The sequence below is a fragment of the Eptesicus fuscus genome, chromosome 14 (genome assembly GCF_027574615.1).
Source record: "Eptesicus fuscus isolate TK198812 chromosome 14, DD_ASM_mEF_20220401, whole genome shotgun sequence".
Taxonomy (NCBI): domain Eukaryota; kingdom Metazoa; phylum Chordata; class Mammalia; order Chiroptera; family Vespertilionidae; genus Eptesicus; species Eptesicus fuscus.
The window spans coordinates 21,551,072-21,575,328 of NC_072486.1; the positions used below are offsets into that span (position 1 = coordinate 21,551,072).

Sequence of the window (24,257 nt, forward strand, 5' to 3'; positions counted from 1 at the left end):
AAAAACCACTGCTTTCTAATATCTATTCTCCCCTTTTCTTCAGTTAGTATTAGAACCCTCTGAGTTTTTACTGCATCCATGGCTATCAGGTTGGAAATGCTCTGCTCCAGCCTCCCTGCAGATAGATATAACCATGTGATAAGATCCAGCCAATGAGGTGTGAAATTTCCATGCCCTTGAAAGAAAGCTGCCCACTCTTACTCTCCTTGTTCCTCCTTCCAATGGAGTGGAACCCAGTCAAAGTGGGGATAAACTATCCTGATCATATTATTATGTTATATTATCTCTGGATATCTCCACTGTTGCTTGTGAGAGAATTAAGAAAACAGTATATAACATTTTCATATTGTCATGAAAATAGCTTTAACCTCACAGACCCCTTGATAGAATATTAAGGAGCTTCCAAAACACACTTTTAAAATAACTAATTGCTTAATCTAAAAGCAATAAACTTAGAAGAAAAATTATAGAATTAAAAATAACTGTAAAGAGATAGAAATGCAGATTCTAAAGACAAGATAGTGATTTTATTTAGAGAGTAACAGAGCAAGATTATTACCCAAATACAATTTCAGACTCTCATATAAAACTAGAGGCCTGGTGCATGAAATTCGTGCAGTTGGGGGTGGGGGGTCCCCTCAGCCTGGCCTGCACCCTCTAGCAGTCTGGGAGCCCTGGAAGGATGTCTGACTGACGGCTTAATGGGCCTAAGCCGTCAGTCGGACATCCTTAGCATTGCCACGGAGGCAGGAGAGGCTCCCACCACTGCTGCTGTGCTCACCAGCCGTGAGCCCGGTTTCTGGCTGAGCAGCGCTCCCCCTGTGGGAGCACACTGACCACCAGGGGGCAGCTCCTGCATTGAGTGTCTGCCCCCTGGTAGTCAGCGCACATCATAGTGACCGGTCATTCCACCATTTGGTCATTTGCATATTAGCCTTTTATTATGTAGGATATGCTGACATTTTAATGCTTTAAAACACTTTGGATTATGTTTCATTTCATCTCTTAGACTACCAAAATTTTAACAAGTTTTCCAAGCATCTGACTTGCTTTAAAACTGAAAAAAAACCCATATACTGGTATATTGTTAACTCTTTAAGTTTTAGACCAGTGATCTAGGCAAATCTTTTAAGTTTAATTTATGATGATACCTGATGTAGGATATAACAGTCATGAGAAGCTTGATGAACATATTCATCAACTATAGGTTTAAATAAACCTACCTCTTCTGCTGCTGCCTCCGAAAGCAGGCCTTCCTTCTGGGCGCAAGTCACATGGAAATAGGCTCTGCACATCCCTGCATCACAGCTAATGCAAACTCCAGTTCTAGCAAAACGAGGGTCTTCACAGAAGCTACACTCCTACAATGGAATAACAGGAAAGAGCTCAGAATACAAATATTTCTAGAAGATTGCATTCTCTTACAAAGCATCCACAAAATACAAGTAGTGAACCAATATTATATCAATACAAACAACAGTAGGCAAGCCAAGGGTGTATATGAAAAAAAAATTCTCTATGTGATTCAAATAAACCAAAATTCCACCAACATAATAATGATGATAATATTATTTGAGGGCTTACTATGTGCTAGGCACTATTTTAAGCACTTTGCACATATTAATATCATTGAACAATATTCCACACTAATATGTGAATGAGGTACTATAAGTATTTCCATTTTAGATATGAGAAAACTTTACTATAAATAATGATTTAATGCTAACTGCTATACAAACAGTATGATTACTAACAAGCATCTCTATAGTCAACAATATAAGTAAAAAGCCGTGTAAACTAGTAAGAAAAAACTTTCTATTTTAGACCATCAAAAACATTGTCTCACCTTGGCACCATATTTGGAATAATTCATTTCAGTTAGTGTTACTGGTCGTAATTTGTCAATATCTCCAAAGGCTACTCCAGGAACATAAAGGGCACAAACAATGTGAACCCATCTATAAGGAGAAAACATATGATTTTTCTATCAAGCCCTTTTATAAAATGTCCATGTGGAAAATAGACATAAAATATACACCATCTCGAATAACTACTGAAAGATTTCAAAATCTCAGACATACACCTGAAGAATATGGAACATGTATAGAATGATATTTAGTTACAGAAAGAGTGAATACAATAAGCACTACTTGTCCAGCCGCTCAGCCAAAGCTGAGAGTTAACAACTATAATTGCCTTGCACTTAAAATTCACTACATTTGGCACTTATCTGTTAGTCTTAAATATTTGCACAAAACCATTACTCAAATGAAACAAAACATCATTTTCATAAATGTGAAAAAGTATTCACATTCATTATTGTAAGTACTCTGAGAATTAAGGATACTAATTGAAGAACTGTGAAGTTACTCTACAGTAATTAGGTAAAATTATTCTTGTTACTTTTTTCTAAAGGCTGTTGGATAATCCTCTGAGGACATATTTTAAAACAATTTTTGATATGCATCTTGACTCTCTTCCCAGTAAACTGTACAGAACAGTTATAATAAGATAAGGAGGTCGTATCTCTCTCACTCATCTCTTCACCATACAACCTATGTATTAAAATTTATATCCCCCCACATACAAAATTTTTTTAAAGTCTGAACGATGCTGCAACACTAAACAAAGAATGCTCGAAGTTTCAGTACACTAAAAATAACAAATAAACACAAGTTGATTATAATTCTGTTGTGTGTGTTTTAATTGCTCTAAACCTTTATAAAAAATATTTTTTTTATTGATTTCAGAGAAGAAGAGAGAGGGAGAAATAGAAACATCAATCATGAGAGGCAATTATTGATCGCCTGCCCCCTGCACACCCCTACTAGGGATCGAGCCCACAACCCAGGCATGTGCCCTGACCGGGAATCAAACTGTGACCTCCTGGTTCATAGGTCGAAGCTCAATCACTGAGCAACACTGGCCGGGTTGCTCTGAACTTTCTAAATTATATTACGCTCCATTTCTGTTTGCTTACAACCAAACAAAAGATGGATCACTGGATTTTGAAATTTAAACAGATCTATATCACTTCTGTAAGAAAGAGGGTAAAAATGAGATGGCAAATCTCTCTTAACCTTGTGAATATATTAACAATAAATTCTGCTTTATCACAGCATAAGAGGCTATGGTTGCTACATGGTTCTGTTTTGTGATGCACTATGAGTTTTAAAGAAACAAGACTAAGAATCATTTTATAGAGGTTCTGGGGAAAATAGCTACAAATCTTTAAAAATTATCTTTTTTAGTGGAAAAAAATCCAAAGTTTGGAGATTTTTCTTGATATAGTATTTTAATCCAACCTCCCCAAATGCATCCTGTGGAGTTCAATATAAAGATACACATCTTCGACAAGCAGCTTTCTCAATTTAATTTGCACAGTTCTTTCATGCTCCACTGATGTGTTAAATGCTGCTGTACTCTACAGGAGTTTATCTTTGATAAACCTAACAGCTGGCTGCTTGCTTCAGACTGACCTTCTTAAAATGTCTTAGTACAAGTCACACAAGTACTACAGATACAAACTGCCATTTCAGTATGATTGGCACACAAGTGTATCATTTTCCCCAACCACTCATGAGAGGACACTAACATGAGTCTTTATTAAAATGCATATCAACAAGCTGAGGCAATGTTGGTCCTTATTAATACCTGCTGTGAATAATTTTTTGTTCACTTGTTTAGCTGCACATGCTTTAGAACTTTGTAATTAAGGCAAGTCGAGAAATCAAAAAGGAATAATCTTCCGTGTTACTTTACCATCCATTTTGCTTGGAGCTATGATGACAGATGTCGATTGGGGAAAGGAGCAGAAAACAAGCACCACATAAAACCACCAAAAAACAAAGAGTCAGAATTGTCATTCTAGTATAGAAACTACTACTAGGTTCTTTTAAATTCACATAGTTTAATAAATTAAACTAAGTAGAAAGATGCTTTCTTTCAGAATAGGAACTACATTAATCAATCAAATTTGATTCTTAAATGCCTTGAACTTGCAGTGCCTTTACGACACAGGAAATCCACTTTCAGTATGTTCTTTTCAGTCCTTCATCTATTCCTTCACTAATCAATTACTAAGTATCTATCAGGAACAGAGCACCTCAGGTAGTTTGGAAGTCATAATAATGAATGTGAAGTGCTTGCAGCATAGTGACTAGCACACTATCTCTAGTATGTCTAATATGATCCATAATCAGGTTTATTAAACCACTTAAGACAGAGTAAAATATTCTAAGAAATGAAATAAGAATTTAATGACAAGAATATACTGATGTTTTTCTCACATTCAATCACATCATTTTCTGCGCAGAACTGGTGGCTACCATCAGAAACAAGGAAATAAGTCTAGTTAGTCCATGTGATAGAGGTCCATTTCAAAACCTTTTTTATTCTTTCCCCTGTTTTCCAGGTGAAGCTAAAATACTAAAGGCCTTGTCAAATCTTCCTGGCTTTTTTATTTTCCCCCTTGAATCAAGCTAGTGTTACATCCCTTAAACTTTATCAAGACCTAAAATTTTCATTATAGCCTATAGATGAGTATGGACATAAATAAATTGTCCAAATAGTATAAAAGAACTTTTGCCAGACTGCACGATCAAGGGAGGTGCCTATATATGTAAGGTCCACAGAAATCAATACAGATATCTCTCAGTAAATCTAAATGGTTAAAAAGGCCTCCCTTCTCTTCATTCAGAAACAACTTAACAGTTGCTTTGTGGATTGTCATACCATGAAGAGACAGCTACTTTAAAGTTTTCAATAGAACTTTCAAGTTATTAACAAAACAACAGAAAAATTATCCTCCCTGAAAGGAAGCTCTGTGTTTTCCAAAGTTGCTTCCTTATTCACCACAATTTGCCACCATAAACTTCAACTCTCAGAACTGAAGAGTTACCAGAAAGAATTTAAGAAGCTGATACTCTATAATTACCTTAAAAAGCAGAATAATATTTTTAATGAGAAAGTATTAGCTGCAGCAGCAGCAGCAGCTAAACCAAGGAGGCATTTAATGAGTACTTAATATGTTTCCAAAACTGTATAACTGATTTACATGAATCATCTCATTTCATCTTCTCAAAAGTGCTAAGGAAACTGAGGCACAAAAAGATTAAATAACTTGACTAAAATCACAGTTACTAAGAAAAGACAAAAATCCATATATAGGTAGTCCAACTTGAAAGCACAGTTTAAATGCAGTACTAAGCTTCGTAATTCTAGGCCAAAGTCAGTCCAAACATAAAATAATGCCCATGTCTATGATAGACCACAGACTCATGTTGATACATCAAATCCTTTGTTATATATTTCTTTAGTTTTATATTTTGAATGTGTAATTAGGAAGAAGAGGTAAGAAGTTTAGCCATTTTTTCCTAGACATCAACACAAACAGGGTCCTCCAAGAGTTCATGGTAGAGTATGTCCCAACAATGTTAGATGGCAACATTTCTCTAGAGCAGGCGTCCTCAAACTACGGCCCGCAGGCCACATGTGGGTGTTTTTGCCGTTTTGTTTTTTTACTTCAAAATAAGATATGTGCAGTGTGCATAGGAATTTGTTCATAGTTTTTTTTAAACTGTAGTCCGGCCCTCCAACGGTCTGAGGGACAGTGAACTGGCCCCGTTTAAAAAGTTTGAGGACCCCTGCTATAGAGCCTGTGTACCAATGAAGGCAAAAATGAGAAAAATAAGAAAAATACTTTTTACTTTACTAAAGTAACATTTATTAAATTTAAAATCCTATCCTTTATTTTGGGACAGAATGTATCCTATCCTTTCCAATGCTAAAATATAAGAAATGATGGTGATCACTTATATAGGTTGTTTTATTCTTATTAAAATACTAGCAGCCCAGTGCATGAGATTCGTGCACTTGGGGGGTGAGGGTCCCTCAGCCCGGCCTGCGCCCACTGCCACTGCCCTCGCCAGCCATGAACCCAGCTCAGGGCTTCTGGCTGAGCGGTGCTTCTGCCATGGGAGCACACTGACCACCAGGGGTCAGCTCCTGCGTTGAACGTCTGCCCCCTGGTGGTCAGTGCATGTCACGCTGTTTGGTCGATTTGCATATTAGCCTTTTATTATACAGTAGGTCCTTGGGTTACGTCGGAGATCCGTTCCTACTGTGTAATGTAATGCGATTTTCGACATAAGTCAGAACCCACCTACATAAGCACTTACGTTACTCACATGGAGCACATACACAGCAGTAATGAAAGTGAAACAGTAAAAAAAAATTAAAAGAAAGATAACAATTCCTGACCTTTACTTGTGGTAAATAAATAATAAAAAACATAAAGCACATATGTACATACATCAAAATGACAGAATTTCTTTTTTATATAAATAAATGGGAGATGGCAACATAACCACAAAACGATGTACGAAGTAACCCGAGGACTGCCCGTATAGGACTAGAGGCCCGGTGCATGAGAATTCGTGCACTGAAGAGGGTCCCTCAGCCCAGCCTGCCCCCTCTCACATTCCAGGAGCCCTCAGGGGATGTCCAACTGACGTTTTAGGCCTGCTCTCCATGGGGAGCGGGCCTAAGCCACAGTCTGGCCTCCCTCTGCGGGAGGCGACCAGGCCAATCGGGGGAAGGTGCTGTCCCCATCACCGCGCCGTTGCTGTTGCCTCTGCGGGAGGTGACCAGGCCGATCAGGGGAAGGCACTGCCCCCATCACCCTGCTGCTGCTGCCACTGCCGGCCACCATGGCTGCCAGCCCTCCTCGGCCCTCACAACCGCTGCAGCTTTGTCCAGAAGGATGTCCAGAAAAAGTCCAGTCTATCCAGTCTAATTAGCATATCACCCTTTTATTAGTCTATATACTGAGCCGAAACCGGTTTGGCTCATGGATAGAGCGTCGGTCTGCGGACTGAAAGGTCCCAGGTTCGATTCCGGTCAAGGGCATGTACATTGGCTGCGGGCACATCCCTGGTGGGGGGTGTGCAGGAGGCAGCTGGTCGATGATTCTCTCTCATCGATGTTGCTCTCTGTCCCTCTCCCTTCTTCTCTGTAAAAAATAATAAAATATATTTTAAAAAAAATACTGAAATGCCTTTATGTGGCAAAACACAAAATTGAGCACCTCCTCTTATATGGAGGGGTGAAGGTGGGAGGTGGTTTGGGGGAGTAATCCACAAAATACAAAAGGTTAGGGACTACTCTTACATTCCAGTCACCCATCCCAGATGGTAGTCTCTTGAGAAAAAACATGAGAGAGGTCAACATTATTCTGATGACAACGGCTCAGATGTGATCATAAAGATGAGTGTGCATATAATAGTGAAAAGAACACAGGGCTCTGCCTCTCAACACCAAACCCACCTTTCCATATCAGCTCTGCAGCAATGGACAGAAGCCTTCAGGAAGCATTTCTGCTTTACAGTGAGCATGAAGTTCAGCTTTCTTAGAGGACATGGTCAGAGGAAAGGGCTTCTCAGCAGAGATGGAAGACAGACGGAGGACATCTGCCAGAGCCCTGCCCCAGTCACACGCATCACCCTCAGTGACCTTGCAGGCCTAGCCTGGAGATCACTTTTCTGTGGCCCTCGCAATACAGACACCACATATAGGGCCCCAGCTCCCCCTGCTACCTGTGCTCAGCCATCTGTACTTGCTAAGAAGCAGATTAGTTCTGGCCAAGCCAAACCAGCAAACTACTCTGTCATCCAGTAAGCCGCAACTACACCTTCTCTTTCCACAAGGTCTGAACCCCAGCCTGGGAGAAGGAGTTAATCTTCCAATTTTTAAGAATTCTTTTATATCTGATAGTAACTTTTTTTATCATAGCTTAATAATTCTTTAAATTAAACTTCTTTTAAATCCCTATATGGGTTTTGTGATATATTCTTGGAATAAAAAAGACATGAGTTCAAACTTGACTATTCACCAGCTTGTGGTTTTGAGAAAATTAAAATTATTTAAATGATCTGAGCCTTAGGTACTAAGTCAGAAACTTCATAACTTGCCTCACCATGGAGTTAATATAAGGATTAAATAGAATAAAGGGTATAAAGGCAAATGTAGATATCAAAGCATGGTCTTCCCCCCTTTCCCCCCTGACCCTTAGCCTATTGTTGATTTACTCTATGCCAAGAAGATACAAAAAGGTGATCAAATGAAAGGGTGTAACTCAGAAAACCAGAGTAAAAGAATAGTTAGAAGCAGACACATTATAAAGCACACATATTAACCCAACCTTCCAGCATCTGTCTCCTTGAAAATTCCATCCTGGTTAGGACACAGTTCACAGCTAGGGGAAACACCACATTTACAGGCATCGCAAAACCAAGGTTCAGTGGAGTTTTCAGAAGCTGAACTCATAATAGAGTCACTCTCTCCATCAACTCCATAGCAACCTGGAAAAAAAAAGGATGATTAATCATTTATTTTTTAAACGTATATTTATAAATTCACAAAAGAAAAAGAGAAAGGGAAGTAGAGAACATTCTGAAAAATAGTTTATATAATAATGACATGTATGTCAAAATGCAAAGATGAAATCATTTTTAAAAAATACTTTTTCACCTGCCATAGTATATGCAATAAAAAGGTCATATAAAATAATGCCAAAGAAAAGATTTTAAAGAAACTAGACACCAGTATATAAGATAAGCAAAGTAATCAAAATTCATTAATTTCTTTAATATCATTAAATTGTAGTTGGTAATCATCATCCTCATCACTTCTGTTGAGATATAAATTTTTAAAACGAAATATCATAAAATTAAAAGGAAATACAATTTCCTTCTCGGGAGCAGTTATTATTGATTGTCATCAATAAAAGACACTTTTTCAGTAAAGGCAACAGTAAGCAAAATATTGTATTTAAAGAAAAATCATAAAATAAAAATAGCCAATTTGCTTTCTCAAAGGGTTGTGCAATAATCCAAAGGGGGAATCTATTTTCTTTACAAAATAATGTTCCCTATGAAGCCAATTCTTTCATCTGTATTCACACAAAGAAGGCAATTACCAATCTATATATATAAAAGCATAATATGCTAAGTGTCCAAATGGTCGGTCAACCATTCTGTCGACCGCTCAACCAGTTGCTATGACACACATGGACCACGAGGGGGCAGACACTCTGACCAGGTTAGCTTGCTGCTGGGGTCCAGTGGATCGAAACTGGGTCAGATGGGCCAGGCACACCCTGGGGCCCTCCCGCAAACCTGCTCCGACCAGCAGGTCCCCATTGGCCCTGATATCCAGCCAGGCTGAGGGACCCCACCTGTGCACGAATTCGTGCACCAGGCCTCTAGTTACCAAAATAATAAAGCTCTGAAGGGACTATCCATTTTATTCTTTTCATTCACCAAAATCAAGGTAAATCACAGCAGTTCCCTTTTTTAGAATAAAGCAAAATTTCAATTCTATTTTTTGAAGAATATACTACACACATAGCAAACATTTTCCAGAGGGATTTAACCACCTAGGAACAACCTCCAGAATGAATTCTGAGAGCCTTTCCTAGAAAATTTCTAATTGTAAGTTAGAAGATTGGTATCTTGTAAGCTCAAAAAACAATCAGCAAGTGGATCGGTATTTCTCCATCTTCACTGCCCCTGAAAAATAACCCACACTGTGTAATCACCTTTACAGAGTTCTTCCCTTGACTTTCACCTGCCACTCTCCCATACTTCTTTGCCATACCTGTTGGGATTATTCAGCTCTAGACCAAAGTTATAGCTCTTAATATCCGCTCTAACACATGTTAATTAGTGACTAAATACATTTTTAAATATTTGTTCTTTCTTCCATACAAAATAGAGTTTAAACTGTCATAAAAAAATGTTCATTCTCTTTTACCTATCTAATTCTAAGAATATGCAAAAAGTGCATCTCCAGTATGATCATGGAAAAAGTTTGTTTTATATAGGTAAACATAAAAAAAATTATAGACATAAAATACAGTTCAGATGGATCAATCGTGTTTCAACACAAAAACATAGAATACATATTTCTATGGCTATCTAATTAGGATCAACATCTAAGTAACACACACAATCTACATAAATCATAGTTTAGGAAAAATTACATAAAATGTGTTTACTATTGTTTTGAATTATGCAAGCATATAAACAGTCCAAATAAGTGGAAATTTTCCCCATTCAATATGTCACAAGGGACCAAAAAAGACCTGCAGTTTTCTACGTTCTGGTTATATAACTGGGCAAACTGCATCTCTGAGACTGAATTACCTCATCTGCAGTATATATTTAATTATATCTATCCTAATTATTTCTCAGCATAGAGAGGGAAAAATATAGAAACACAAACGTTCCATTTAAAAACTTAAAACAATTCTTAGTTATTTAACATCCTATCACTAAACATCTGCTTACAAAATCCACTGAAAGATTTTAAAGTCAGTAATACATGGTGTCCCAAAACATGTATAGACACTTTAACAGCTGATAGCTCAATTTTGAAAATAAAGTGTATTTTAATAAGCACTGCCTTTATTCAAAGTGTGTGTATACATTTTTGGGGACACTGTATATTGTTATTTATGAGAAAGGAACTTATACATGATACCTGTCAGAAATAGATCCTAACTTCTTATGGGAGGAATTATTTAGAATCATTTTCAATACAGTTTAAGAATTCTTGTATTATTATGTAATGCAATTCATTAGGGTTGTAAAATACATTAAAGTTTTCTATATGAAAGAAAAATAGGGCTTAGCTTTAAAAAAAGAAAAAAAGAAAGAAAGAAATAGATCCTAAAGCATAAAAGAACCAACTTTCCTACCCAGTAAACACTCTGCACACACTAAGAAATAAAAATGGTCTAGGGCTAAGCTAACAGCAGAATGAAAACTAAACACAAGGGAGGAAAACATCTCTTAGCAGACCTGATCTGATTTAATGCACAGCTACTGAACTGAAGAGTAATTGCTGGTAAGTGCACTACCTAATGCTCTGTCACCCACTGACACAGACCTGACATTTTTCTCCAGACATGGTGCAATCAGTGTATCATGATAACTGACAACACAGTCAGGGGTACCCTAGTATTACAAGTCAGTTACAAGATCGTGTCACAAAGGTGTTTACATTGACAGTTTGGAACCCTTCTATTTCAAAAAGAAAAGAGATTTATCTACATTTAGATGAAGTGAGTCTTCTGAAAACTAATTAGACAGTCATACATTTAAAAGCAACATTTGGAGTACTACCTTTTAGCAAAACTTCAACTTAAAAGTCCCTCTTAATTGTGATTAATTAGGAGTGTTTTTAAAAAGAAGGAGAAGGAGGAAAAGAAGAGGGGGAAAAGAGAAAGGAAATACACCAAAACACTAACTACAGTTGTCTGGATATTAGGACTATTAGAAATGTTTTTTCTTCTCTCTGTTCTCTATTTCCCACATTTATTTAATGCTCATCTATATATAAAAAAGCCTAAGCAACCGTTAAGGCAGAACAACCAGAATGACCGGTCGCTATGATGCACATTGACCACCAGGGGGCAAATGCTCAACGCAGGAGCTGCCCCCTGGTGATCAGTGCGCTCCCCCAGGGGGAGCACCGCTCAGCCAGAAGCCAGGCTCACAGCTGGCGAGCACAACAGTGGCAGCGCTAAGGAGTGGTGAGCCAAGTGGTAAGGAGCGAGCAGGCGGGTGGTAAGGAGCAAGCAGGCAGGTGGTTAGGAGTGAGCAGGTGGGTGGTAAGGAGCAGTGAGCCAAGCAGTAAGGAGCAAGCAGGCGGGTAGTTAGGAGCGAGCAGGTGGGCGGTTAGGAGCGAGCAGGTGGGCAGTTAGGAGTGAGGGGTCCTGGATTGCCAGAGGGTGCAAGTCGGGCTGAGGGACACCCCCCAGCCATGCACAAATTTCATGCATCGGGCCTCTAGTATATTATATTATGACTAGAGGCCCGGTGCACAAAATTTGGACACGGGAGGGGGGTCCCTCAGCCAGTCCTGCGCCCTCGGCGATGTCCGACTGCCGGTTTAGGCCCCTTCCTGGGGATCGGGCCTAAACAAGCAGTCAGACATCCCTCTCACAATCCAGGACACTGCATGCACCAGTGACCATACTTTTCATACAGGTGAAAGGCATCTTGCTGTTGTTTGGGCAGCTACATTTTTTTTTGCCCTGATTATAAAAAGTAGTACATAACATGATCCTTCTGAGGCAGTAGTACCATTTTCCCCATCTTATGGGTGGAAAAACTGAAGCAGAGAGAAGTTAAGTAATTGGCATTGTCTATATACTTAAAAGTGTCAGAATCAGGGCTGACCACAAAATGTGCAAGCCAGAGTCCATGCATGTCACTGCTGCATCATCCTGTTTTTTCAGTGTTAGAGTAACCTTGCCAGGTTTTAATTTTTAAATCTAAGAGACTGTCCCCAATATATAGGGTAGGGTTCCTAGGCCTGGCTGGCGATCAGGACTGATCTGTGGGGCTACCAGCAGGTGGGGCGATTGGGGGGCCCCCACTGGCACCCACCTTGGCTGTCAGCCTGGCGCGGCTCACTGGCCAGCCCTGCTCCCACCGCTGGTCGCCTCCCTCCACAGGGCGACCGGTGGGTGGGTGGGGCGATCGGGGCCCCCTGCTGGCACCTATCTTGGCTGGTGGCCTGGCACTGCTCACCAGCCAGCCCCACCCCACCCCCCAATCGCCACCGCCAGTCGCCTCCTTCTCGGGAGGCAGACACTCAATGCAGGAGCTGCTCCCACTCCTGCATTGAGTGTCTGCCCCCTGGTGGTCAGTGCACATCATAGTGACCGGTTGTTCTGCCATTTGGTCGATTTGCATATTGGGCTTTTATTATATAGGATGGGCAACTTGTTTCTCTCTAAAATAAAGCATTCATTCAAGTGTTCATTTTTAACCATGGGATGTTTAAGGGAGAGTTGCATGGATGAATTACAATATGAAAATCTGTCATTTAAGCATCTGAATTTTTAAAAAGCAAACAAACCTTAGCAACACTAGCTTCCTATTGTGCTTTAGAAAATTTCCCTTTCTCTAGATTAATTAATTTTAGATAAAAATTCACTTAAGGACTTAAAAACTAGTAGAGAAAGATCTACAAATGTGACTGTATAAAAAAGAACATTCTAAACAGTGAAAAATACCACAAAGTGAAAAATACAGGAGAGAGTGGAAAAAATATTTGCAAAGATGGAAAATAATTGTAACATACAGCAGGCAAAGGATTAACACTTCAAAAAGAATTCTAATAAACCAATGAGAAAAAGACAAGTATAACCTATTCAGAAATGACAATAGAAATGTAAAGCAAGTAACAAATTAACATGCAAAAGGCCAGTTGGGGAGGGTTTTCAGTGGTTTGACTCAGGAACTGGACCTGGGCAAGTGGGGGCTTCCCACTCCCTCCCCTGTATTTGGAATGTGTGTTTCCTTGCCCTAGAAGCTGCCCAAGGACACAGGCTTGAGATAAAAATGTGCTGATGAGATGATCTGGACTTGGTATGTGACTGACCGCAGTTAAGGCTTCTAAATGTAAACTTCTAAGGTTCTGGCCAGCAGGTACAGAAAACTACCAGTCTTGGGGCTGCCCACGACAAGCCCCCTATGTTCCTTGGCTTAGTAAACCTGCCATCTTACAATCTGCAGTGATCCTCCTGTTTCTTCAGTGGCTCCCTGCCCTCCAGCTGAAGGGGCCAGTTTCCGATTTCACGGGGGAGGCTCTCCCAGGGTTCTCCTACCTCATTAGCCAGCCCTGTGTTCCCCAACCACTGAGGTGCGAGGACCACTTTACTACACCCTGGAGAGCACATCCAGTCTCACAGCTTTAAATAACATCTGCAGCGGATGAGTCCCAAATTTATATCTCTAGTCCCAACATCTTACCCACACCCAGATAGTTTAAAAACCATACTTATACTATCTACCTGAAAACTTGTTCCTCTCTTGGATCACTGACATGGTCTCCCTAAACTGTCCCCTTGATTCCCACCTTATACGTATCTACTCAACCTCCTGCACCCATAACATTCCAAACACTCCTTGTCTTGCTTTATTATCCTCCAGATCACCACCTAATATCTATTTATTTATTTATTTTTTCATTGTTTGTCTCTCTCACCAAACTTTAAGCTCCATGAAGTCAGCAATTTCTATATCCTGTTTATTTTACACTAGAAGCCGGGTACACGAAATTCGTGCACGGCAGGGGGTTGTCCCTCAGCCCAGCCTGTACCCTCTCCAATCTGGGACTCCTGGAGGGATGTCCGACTGCCCGTTTAGGCCCGATCCCAGTCGGATCAGGCCTAAACGGGCAGTCGGACAGCCCTCTCACAATCCAGGACTGCTGGCTCCCAACTGCTTGCCTGCCTGCCTTCCTGATTGCCCCTAACCGCTTCTGCCTGCCAGCCTGATCACCCCCTAACCACTCTGCTGCCAGCCTGGTTGATGCTTAACTGCTCCCCTGCCAGCCTGTTTGCCCCCAACTTCCCTCCTCTGCCAGCCTGGTCACCCCTAACTGCCCTCTCCTGCAGGGTTGATCACCTCCAACTGCCCTCGCCTGCAAGACTGGTCCCTCTCAACTGCCCTCCCTTGCAGGCCTGGTCCCTCACAACTGCCCTCCCTTGCAGGCCTGGTGCCTCCCAACTGCCCTCTCCTGCTGGCCATCTTGTAGTGGCCATCTTGTGTCCACATGGGGGCAGGATCTTTGACCACATGGGGGCAGCTATATTGTGTGTTACAGTGATGATCAATCTGTATATTACTCTTTTATTAGATAGGATAGAGGCCAAGTGGGGGCCAGCTGGTTTGCCCTGAAGGGTGTCCCGGATCAGGGTGGGGTTCCCTTGGGGCATGGGGCAGCCTGAGCGAGGGACCTGTGGTGGTTTGCAGGCCGGCCATGCTCCCTGGCAACCCAAGCAGAGGCCCTGGTATCTGGAATTTATTTTCCTTCTACAATTGAAACTTTGTAGCCTGGAGCGGAGCCAAGCCTGCTGCTCCCTCGGGGGCGACAGCCATTTCTGTGGCAGTTAATTCACCTTCTACAATTGAAACTTTGTAGCCTTAAGCGGGTGAGCCCGGCCAGGGAGTGCGGAAAGCTTTGCTTCCCCTGTTGCCGCCGGCAACCCTGGCCTGCTCTCTCAAGCTCCATTCTGCTGCCATTTGTTTGAATTTGTTTACCGTCTATAATTGAAACTTTGTAGCTTGAGTGGAGGCTTAGGCCTGCAACAGCTATGGAAAGCTTGGCTTGCTCTGTTTCCTGGGAAACCTTGCTCTCTGTGGCTGTAGCCATCTTGGATGGGGTTAATTTGCATACTCACCCTGATTGGTTGGTGGGCGTGGCTTGGATGGTGGGCATGGCTTATGTAGCGGAGTGATGGTTAATTTGCATATTACCATTTTATTCTCCTACCTCATTAGCCAGCCCTAAGGTTCCCCAACCACTGAGGTGCGTTGGGGAATCTTAGGGCTGGCTAATGAGGTAGGAGACATTAAGAGATGTCTCCTCTTTAAACATTTAGAGAGGATGTGTAAAACCTACAGAAAGCCTAGTACATGATAGGTACTTAACAAACATTACTGAAAAAAAGAATGACTAACAGGAAGAGAAGACATTCCAACAGTGAGCCTTAGCAGCAAGAAAGGGCAGCTTCATATAAAGGCAAGAGGATGGGTTAACAGCACAGGCCCCACAGGCCCCACAGGCCCCACAGGTCCAGCAGACAACCAGAACTATTTGGGAGGAGGGCTGTAATAGCTGTAATACCAGAAAGATAGCTAAGGGCAAGGCCATAGAAATATTGTTTCGTGGAAACCATCGCCCTGATAGAAAAAAAATAATAATAATTTTTAACTGACTGGAAAAAAATAATAATTTTACCACAGAGGGACCTAGAAGGCAACTTCTCAACTAAGTAAAGTAACATCACCAGCCACTGGACAAATCAACATTATATGATACCCTGAGAATACAATGTAACTACTGTGACATTCCTGCCTAAAGCACATAAGCTGAAACTAATCATGAGAAACCATAAAATAAATGTTAAAAAACCATAATAAAGATATTCTAGAAAAGAATTGGGCTGTATTCTTCAAAAATACCAATGGCATGAAACACAAAAACTCAGGATATGTTCTAGATTAAAGGTGCCTAAATAGTCAAGACAACTGAATGCAATCCGGGATCCTGGATTTTATTTTGCTAGAGCTGACATTATTGGGATGATTGCTAAAATGTAAATACAGTCCGTAGATTAGATAATAGCATTCTATCAGGGCTAATTTGCTGACTGATAATTATGTGCTTATGTAAGAAGAGAATGCCCTTTTTCTTAAGAAATACACACTCTGGCTACAGTTTACTCCCTTTGATATTAGAAAAAAATGTTATATGAGGGAGAAAATAAAAGTATAGTAAAATATTACATCTATAAAATCTGAGTGAAGAAATTACGGGAATTCTTTGTATTATAACTTTTCTGTAAGTCAGAAATTACATTAAAATAAAAATTTTAAGTAAAAATATATATATAACAAAGAAGTTTCAAAAATTATAATCAGGAAAAATACTTTATTCTCCTTTCAAGTTCAAAATTAAAAATAACTATGAAAGAAAGCATATTAATCGCTAGTCTTAGATTATAACTTTTTAAACACTGCAATGCATTCTACTGGACTAACTTATTAGACTTTTTCTACATCTGAATTTTATTTAAAAACTAGAAATAAATAATGCCATGAAGAAAAAATATAACACTGACCATCAAAGAAATACTGTGGCTTCCACAGCGTAATATTTAAAAACACATTTAGAGTGGTGAGAGGTTGAAGCAGGTAAAGAAGGTCCAATATGTGATGACAAAAAGACTAAGCTTTGTGTGATGAGCACATAATGTAACATATAGATGATGTATTATAGTATTATACACTTGAAGCTTACATAATCTTATTAACCAGTATCACCCCAGAAATAAAAAATTTTTTAAAACATGTTTAAAGTTAACATAATCTGAAAAATAATACTATCATACTTTAAGTATTCAGTATGTCTTACAACAATTGAAACATCATGAAGAAAGCATATTAATACAGGAAAATCTTAAAAATAGTACAAATGTCAAAGAACTAATTTTACTTTTTTAAATGCAGTGTCAATCAGCCATTTCTAAAAAAGAGAAAAAAACAAAGCAAAATTACCTTCATGAACTGTAATGCCACAATTGTCACACTGAATTATTTCATCAGCATCTTCACTATTATCTCCAAGACAAACACAGCAAATCATAATATGGTCCATTTTTTGAGAACTCCAGTTTTGACTCTTCTCAAGAATCAGCGAGTCCTAATTATTAAAATATATCAGAAAATCACATATTTAAATTAAAAGATAATTTTAATAAATGAAATCCTCACTTAAATTATTTTATGCATTTCCACAATTATGCTGCATTCTCCATTCTTTTAGTAATTTCAGGGTATGCTACATTTGAGAAGTACACATCTTTGTCAAAGAACCCTATAAGTGCTCTCTATTTTTTCACTTCTCTTCAAGTCCCATATACTTTCTCCTTAGGAAATGAAAAAGCAAGCATGCAACTAACAAATCTACATCTGCTTTTCCATTCTGAATTACAGTCTAACCCCTTAAACTAGAAGGGAAAATTAACCCGTAAGTATTTATTCATCCTATACATTGGTTTAAAAAGTATACAACATTAGGCTCTTACTCTTTGGAAACTTATAATTCTAGCTAGGGAAGACAAGACACACATATATTAAACAGGAATAAACCAATTCAAGATAACATGTAAGCAACTATGTATGTGATGGCATAGTTACAGGGGAATATCCTGTATATAATCATTACGTGTACAAGGGGAATTCAGAAGCTCCAGGGTCATCCAACTACTGGATGACAGATACATGAGTTTTCTGCATATACAGGTACAGAAAACCATCTAAAAAAAAGATCCAGGTTGACTAATTGCTAGAAGAGGCAGAGCACTCATATTAGTTTTATGTCAAGAAATATTTAGTGTAAACTGGTAAGATACCTAGCTAATTGTAATGTAAAAGGAGAAAGCTATTAATAGATATTAATAGATAAATATAAAAAGATAAAATTTCAAGAAAGGGTTTGTTTCTTTAATTTAAACCTTCTGCATTATGGATTTAAACTTTAAAGGATAAGTTAACAAAGATAATAATTCTTGTCATATTTCATAGATTGGGCTTAGTGTTACATAATAAAAGGTGGCATTTGAGTCTATATATTTTCACTTAAGAACCTAACCATATTAAGAAACAAAATTAATAAACTAGTTCCATATTCTACATTCATTAAATATAGTTTTCATGTTAATTTTTATATTTTTATATTCTTTAAACTGACTAATATTGAAAGGTAACATGTAGGTTATCATTTCAATAGGAATTTGTAACATTTGAATGACATTTGAATGTCACAATTTGTAACAATCTTTCAATATATTTCTGTATAATAAATGTAAACTTGCAATAGATCTGTAAACAAATCAAGAAAAGAGTGCAAAAAAGGTATGCTATATCTCTTGAGAATTCTAGTACTTTACAATTTTATATTTTTATTCTTTTTGTTATAAAAGCAAAGTGGCTTCGGAGCTTTGGACATAGCAAGCAAGTACAGCTAAAACCTTCCGAAAAAGAAACGTGTTTTACAGTACTTTGGTACAGTGAGCAAAATAAAAATATGCTCAGATTCCATCCCATTAGCCATGCTTCAAATGTAACAGCATTTGACTTAGAGTCAAATGTTGTTTGGTTTCACTTTCATCTCTTATTCAATAGCTGTTTAACCTGAAGCTGCAGTTTTCTCACCTGTAAAATAGGATGATAAAAATAATACCTACCTCATGAGCTTGTTGTGAGAATTAATAACATAATGTATGTTAAAATGTTCCCAAGACATATTAGGTACTCAATAAATGTTCATTCCCATTCTTCTTTCCCCTGTATTTCTTGTAGGTGGGTCAAAAGAGAAACATTGAGATGACCTTTTATTACACAGGGGAAAAGTTATAAGCCTCAATGACCACACCTATTATATACTAGAGGCCCAGTGCACGAAATTCATGTACTTGGTGGTGTGGGGTGGTCCCTCAGCCTGGATTGCGAGAGGGCGCAGGCCAGGCTGAAGGACCCCACCGGTGCACAATCGGGACTGAGGAGGGATGCAGGAGCTTGGCCAGCCGAGGAGGACTACGGGAGGGCTCCAGGGCATGTCCGGCCCATCTCGCTCAGTCCCAATTGGCTGGACCCCAGAAGCAAGCTAACCTACCTGTTGAAGGATCTGCCCCCTGGTGGTCAGTGCACATCATAGCAACTGGTCGACCAATCGACTGTCTATCCACTGGTGTTCAGTGCACATCACAGCGAGCGGTTGAGCAGCCTTAGCATATCATTAGCATATTACGCTTTGATTGGTTGAACGGATGACTGGACAACCGGACACTTAGCACATTAGGCTTTTATTACATAGGATATTCTCCCATGAGGAAGTCCAAAAAGACTTTTTTCTCTGCATCAATTTCAAAAAACTTTTTTCTTAGAATACCACATCTAGGTTTTAAAAATCACAGACTAGGAAAAGACCTAACAACCACTTTGATAACTGAGAGGATACTCAAGTTTATGGGCTGTGACAATATTTCTCTCGTGGAATTATAACTAATCAGGCCTTGAAAAAGATTTATCCTTGTGGGAAACAAGTAAATTTCTATAGATCAGAAAAATTAATATCAACAGGTAGCTCTAATTCCATTACCTTCCTATTTTTCTATTTTGCTCAGGAAAACAGTAAGTGGCGAATTTATAACTCTGCACCAATTTCTCTCTATACATATTATCATTTAGAGCCAGATACAACAAAGTTAACTGGTATCTCTGGCCCTCTGTTCCCCATCAATAGAAAGTCTTACTAGCAATGTAATGAAAAAATGAGAGAAAAATGGGGGGAACGAGCGCCCTAAGATAATACTACCAAATCCAATGGTTAACGGCAGGCAATGCTTCAATGGAAAAATCTGAGTAACAGTTTCATAAAAATTATGGTCCAAGTTGTCCTTAATATATCAAACATGGGTTTAAGCACACTTATAATCAGAATATAAAAGCCAATTTAATATCAATTTTTATCAGCATATTTCTAAAGATGTATATCATTTTTTAAGCTTTTGGACAAAATAGTTAAGCTAGAGTTTTCACCACAAAATATATCATTTGAAAATACAATTTTTACATAAAAATAGAAATTGGGAAGGTTGGTTTGAGTGGCACAAGAGTATCACCTAGAATATAACCTTAATATTATAGAATAATTTAAAGGATTCTAATGGTAACTTTAAGAATAAATGGGACATTACAATAAATCATTTCATTTTCCCCTTGAGATTTAAAATTTATTCCAAAAAATGTTAATATTTCCCAATATTCTCGTGGCTCTAAAATATGTTTAGTGTTCATTTATGTGTATATTCCACATAGATGATTATTAACAATATATAAAAATGGTAAATTCTAAGTTATATGTATTTTTAATAGAAGGAAATTCCAGCACACTACATGTAAAACAGAATTTAAGGAATCTATTGCCTTGAAGAAGAGAAAAGAATTAGTATACCAAAAAGTTTGACTAATAGTTCTTCCTCTGTGTTTTTAAAGAAGGTTAAATTCTTAAAAATCTGAAGTACTTTTGTACAGTGTTATAAATTGAATTTTTAGGCCTTGGAGAAATTTATTTTATTTTGAAATGTGTACAAAGGCAATTGATTAATAACTAAAGAGCCCTAAACATAGTGGCTATTTATAAATTGCAGCAAAATTTTTACATTTTAATTAGCAAATCAGATAATAACTGCCATTTCCTCATATAGCAAGACACTAATATCCATTTAATATGAATTTTTATTTTAAAACAAAAAGAGTAACTTCCATCTGAAAATTTCTATTGATATGATTTTGTCACATATTTACCCAAAGCTCTAGTCTTAAAGTCCTAAAAATGGAAACCAGGCTCTGAAAAGACTACACAGCCCTCCCAAAAAGTATACTTCAGAAAACTAAAAGGCAAGATAACCTTAGTAAATTTCAAAGCTTCAAGATAAAAGTTTGAAAAGACATAACCATATTCTGTAGGGATTGTTCAAATAGCACCAAATTCCAAAACGCCATAATACCAATAACAAAGGCAAGTGCCCCTATGCAGAAAATGCCCAATTCTAGAACAGTGATTCTCAAAATGTGGTCTAGGAACTCTCCTTTAGGGAGGTCCACAAGGTAAAGGCTATTTTCATGATCATACCAAGGTTATGTGACTTTTTCACTCTCGATCATGGGTGCAAGGTAAAATTTTTCACAAGCTACATGACAGGGGATGGCATTACTGATCTGACAATTTATGTTCTTCTGTTAATATCTACATATAACCTACATAAATAAAAACTGGTATCCTCAATAATTTTTTTAAGAGTGTAAAGTGATCCTGAGACCAAAATGTTTGAAAACCACTGTTCTAGAGTATTTCAAAATGTTTGAGAACTGCTCCCCTAGCATATATAGATAATATGTTCAGGCCATTAACAGCCAATAGTTATAAAAGGTCCTGCTCAAAGAAATGTCAAAATTATTAAAGTTCTTGGGTATCATTTACATGACACACAACATCTTTCCCTACAAAGCACTTGACATAGAGCCAAGAAAAAATTCTATATGCTTATAAATTAAATATAATTCTATTAGGCATTTCTAAAGCCACATTTTAGCTATCTCTACTACAAAGTAGTAGTTGAAAACTTAAAGTAAAAGCAGAGAAAAATAAAACTTCCAATATAACCAAATATATACTTAGTAGGGGCCCGGTTCCCCCCTCAGCCCAGTCTGCACCCTTTCCAGTCCGGGTCCACTTTGGGGATGTCCACTACTGGTTTGAGCCCGATCCCCGGGATCGGGCAGTTAGACATCCCTCTCACAATCTGGGACCACTGGCTCCTTACTGCTCACCTGCCTGCCTGCCTGATTGCCCCTAACTGCCCCCACCTGCCAACCTGATCACCCCTAACCGCCTCTGACTGCCAGCCTGATTGCCCCTAACTGCCCCGCCCCCGCTGGCCTGGTCACCCCCACCTGCCCCCCACTGCTGGCCTGGTCGCCCCTCACTGCTCCCCCTGCCGGCCTGGTAGCCCCATGCAGCCTGCTGTTCAGTCGTTTGGTCGTCCCTTGCTAACGCCCCTGCCAGCCTGGTCACCCCACACAGCCTGCTGTTCAGTAGTTTGGTCATCCCTCGCTAACCCCCCTGCTGGCCTTGTTGCCCCACGCAGCCTGCTGGTGAGTCATCCCTCGCTAATCCCCCTGCCAGCCTTGTCGCCCCATGCAGCCTGCTGTTCGGTTGTTACTGCGAGGGTGTTGTGACTAATTTGCATATTACCCTTTTATTAGTATAGATTAACTAATGTATACTTGGCAAGATATAAGTACCTACCTACAATAGCCAGGAAGTTACAAACATTGGCTATAAGGCAACAAGGATTACTTTTAGTCACCTTTTTACAAAATCAAAATCATATGAATAGGAAATTTAGAAGCATAAGATAAAATAATAATCTCAATTGATTCATTTTTATTAAAATTTAATATCTAATTTGAGTAATAGCCTTGGGAAAAACAGTTATCAAGCTTTCAGATAGAATATTATTGAGGGGAAATTAACTTTCTATAAGTTCTACATTTCTGCATAGGGTAGAGCAAAGGGAAAATTAACATAAAACAATAGAAGAGGAACTCATTTATTTACTTAAGAAAAACAAGGCACTTTTCCAAGAAATGTTCTGGAATCTCATTTCTTTGGGACTGATAATCTAAATACATAAAGTCCCATTATTTACCCAAGTCTCTTCTGGGTAAGAAAAAAAAAAAAGTGCATGTGGCCTTTAAATGCATCCTAAAAATAGCCTACAACCTCTTAAGCAATATATAATTTATTACAGATTATTAACAAATGGATAATGTGGCAAATTTCTAAACATATGGTATCTCCACACTGCCTCTATCATCAGCCAGCCTACTTTTGTGAATGTCAGGCTAATAAAAATGAAGGAAGTGATGCTGCCAAAAGCAAACTTATTCAGTAAATACAGATGGAATACTAAGTGATATAAAATAAACTGGATACATACCTAAAAATCAAATATGAATAATTGGATTTTCCATACTTCTATCCCCATAAATTGGCATTGAAAATATGGAATTGCCTGTGCTACAACATTATAAATACAGTATTATACTCCAAATGACAATTTTTCTTTACCTAAAGATAAGAATTAAGATAGCACTTGAGGTAAGCAACATCTTCCTATGAAAGTGGGCACACTAGAAGTTAAAAAATGTTTATAATCTAAAATATAAACTTTGTTTCATCTCTACTGACACATAACCCTTATCAACTACTATATATTATTTGGTTAATAAAATCACCAAAATTATAAATGATACTCAGGATGGAAAATCACTGGTATATAAAATTTGTAATCAAAAGAAATGTAAAAGAACAAATAAAGCATAAAAGGACAAATATTCTACCAGTTTAACCTGTCAATGGTATGAAAAAACAACAAAAATAAGTGCTTGATAAAGTGAACGAAGTGAATTTTCATGACTATAAACACACTAACAAAATGACACTTAATTATTCTAGTTCTACATGTGATGTAACAGATACATCTACATGTGAAAAGACAACTCAATCTTTCTTTTGAAGAAAAACATGTACATAAACACACAGACAAAAAGACACAAATGTATTTGACTGAAGAGTCTTGAATGTTGCATCTTGGGCCCAATGGATATAAACCTAACTTTCAGTAGAACTTCAAGTGGAAGAACTGAATCATTACTGTAGTTTTATGATAAAAAACGTTTGTTTTCATTTCTTTGTAGAGAGAATTTATTCACTAAATACATGTAAACATGTAGCTTAGTTTTACTTCCATACATCTAAAACAAAGATTTGGTGGCCATTCAAATGATGGTGCTACAACTGGTAAAGAAATTAACCTTGAAAATGAATCTCTAAAAGTCTGAGACAATCGTTAAGCTGTGTTGCCCTGCTGAAGTATTCTAAAAGCCTAAACTTTTATGTAGATCTGAATATAACTAAGTTTAAAGAAAGATGACCTTTCTCAGAATCCAACTAGCACAATTTAGTAGTCCTATGAACAATGGGGTGAGAGGATAGAAAGGTGAAAGAAAATCCCTACCATTTCCCAAGTCTATGGGTATAAAAAT

The 24,257-nt window shown here is 38.4% G+C and overlaps 1 protein-coding gene across 3 annotated transcripts in view; it reads right to left on the minus strand.

Moving 5' to 3' along the window:
* PHF14 (PHD finger protein 14) overlaps positions 1 to 24,257 on the minus strand; it is a 138,954-nt gene that overhangs the window by 105,009 nt on the left and 9,688 nt on the right. For all 3 annotated transcript variants that reach the window (XM_028156434.2, XM_054726410.1, XM_008148675.2), the window contains exons 4-7: positions 17,139 to 17,283; positions 8,201 to 8,360; positions 1,847 to 1,958; positions 1,224 to 1,361 (exon numbers count right to left, since the gene is read on the minus strand). In XM_028156434.2, the coding sequence (XP_028012235.1) occupies positions 1,224 to 1,361; positions 1,847 to 1,958; positions 8,201 to 8,360; positions 17,139 to 17,283 (555 nt within the window). The remainder of the gene's footprint in view (positions 1 to 1,223; positions 1,362 to 1,846; positions 1,959 to 8,200; positions 8,361 to 17,138; positions 17,284 to 24,257) is intronic.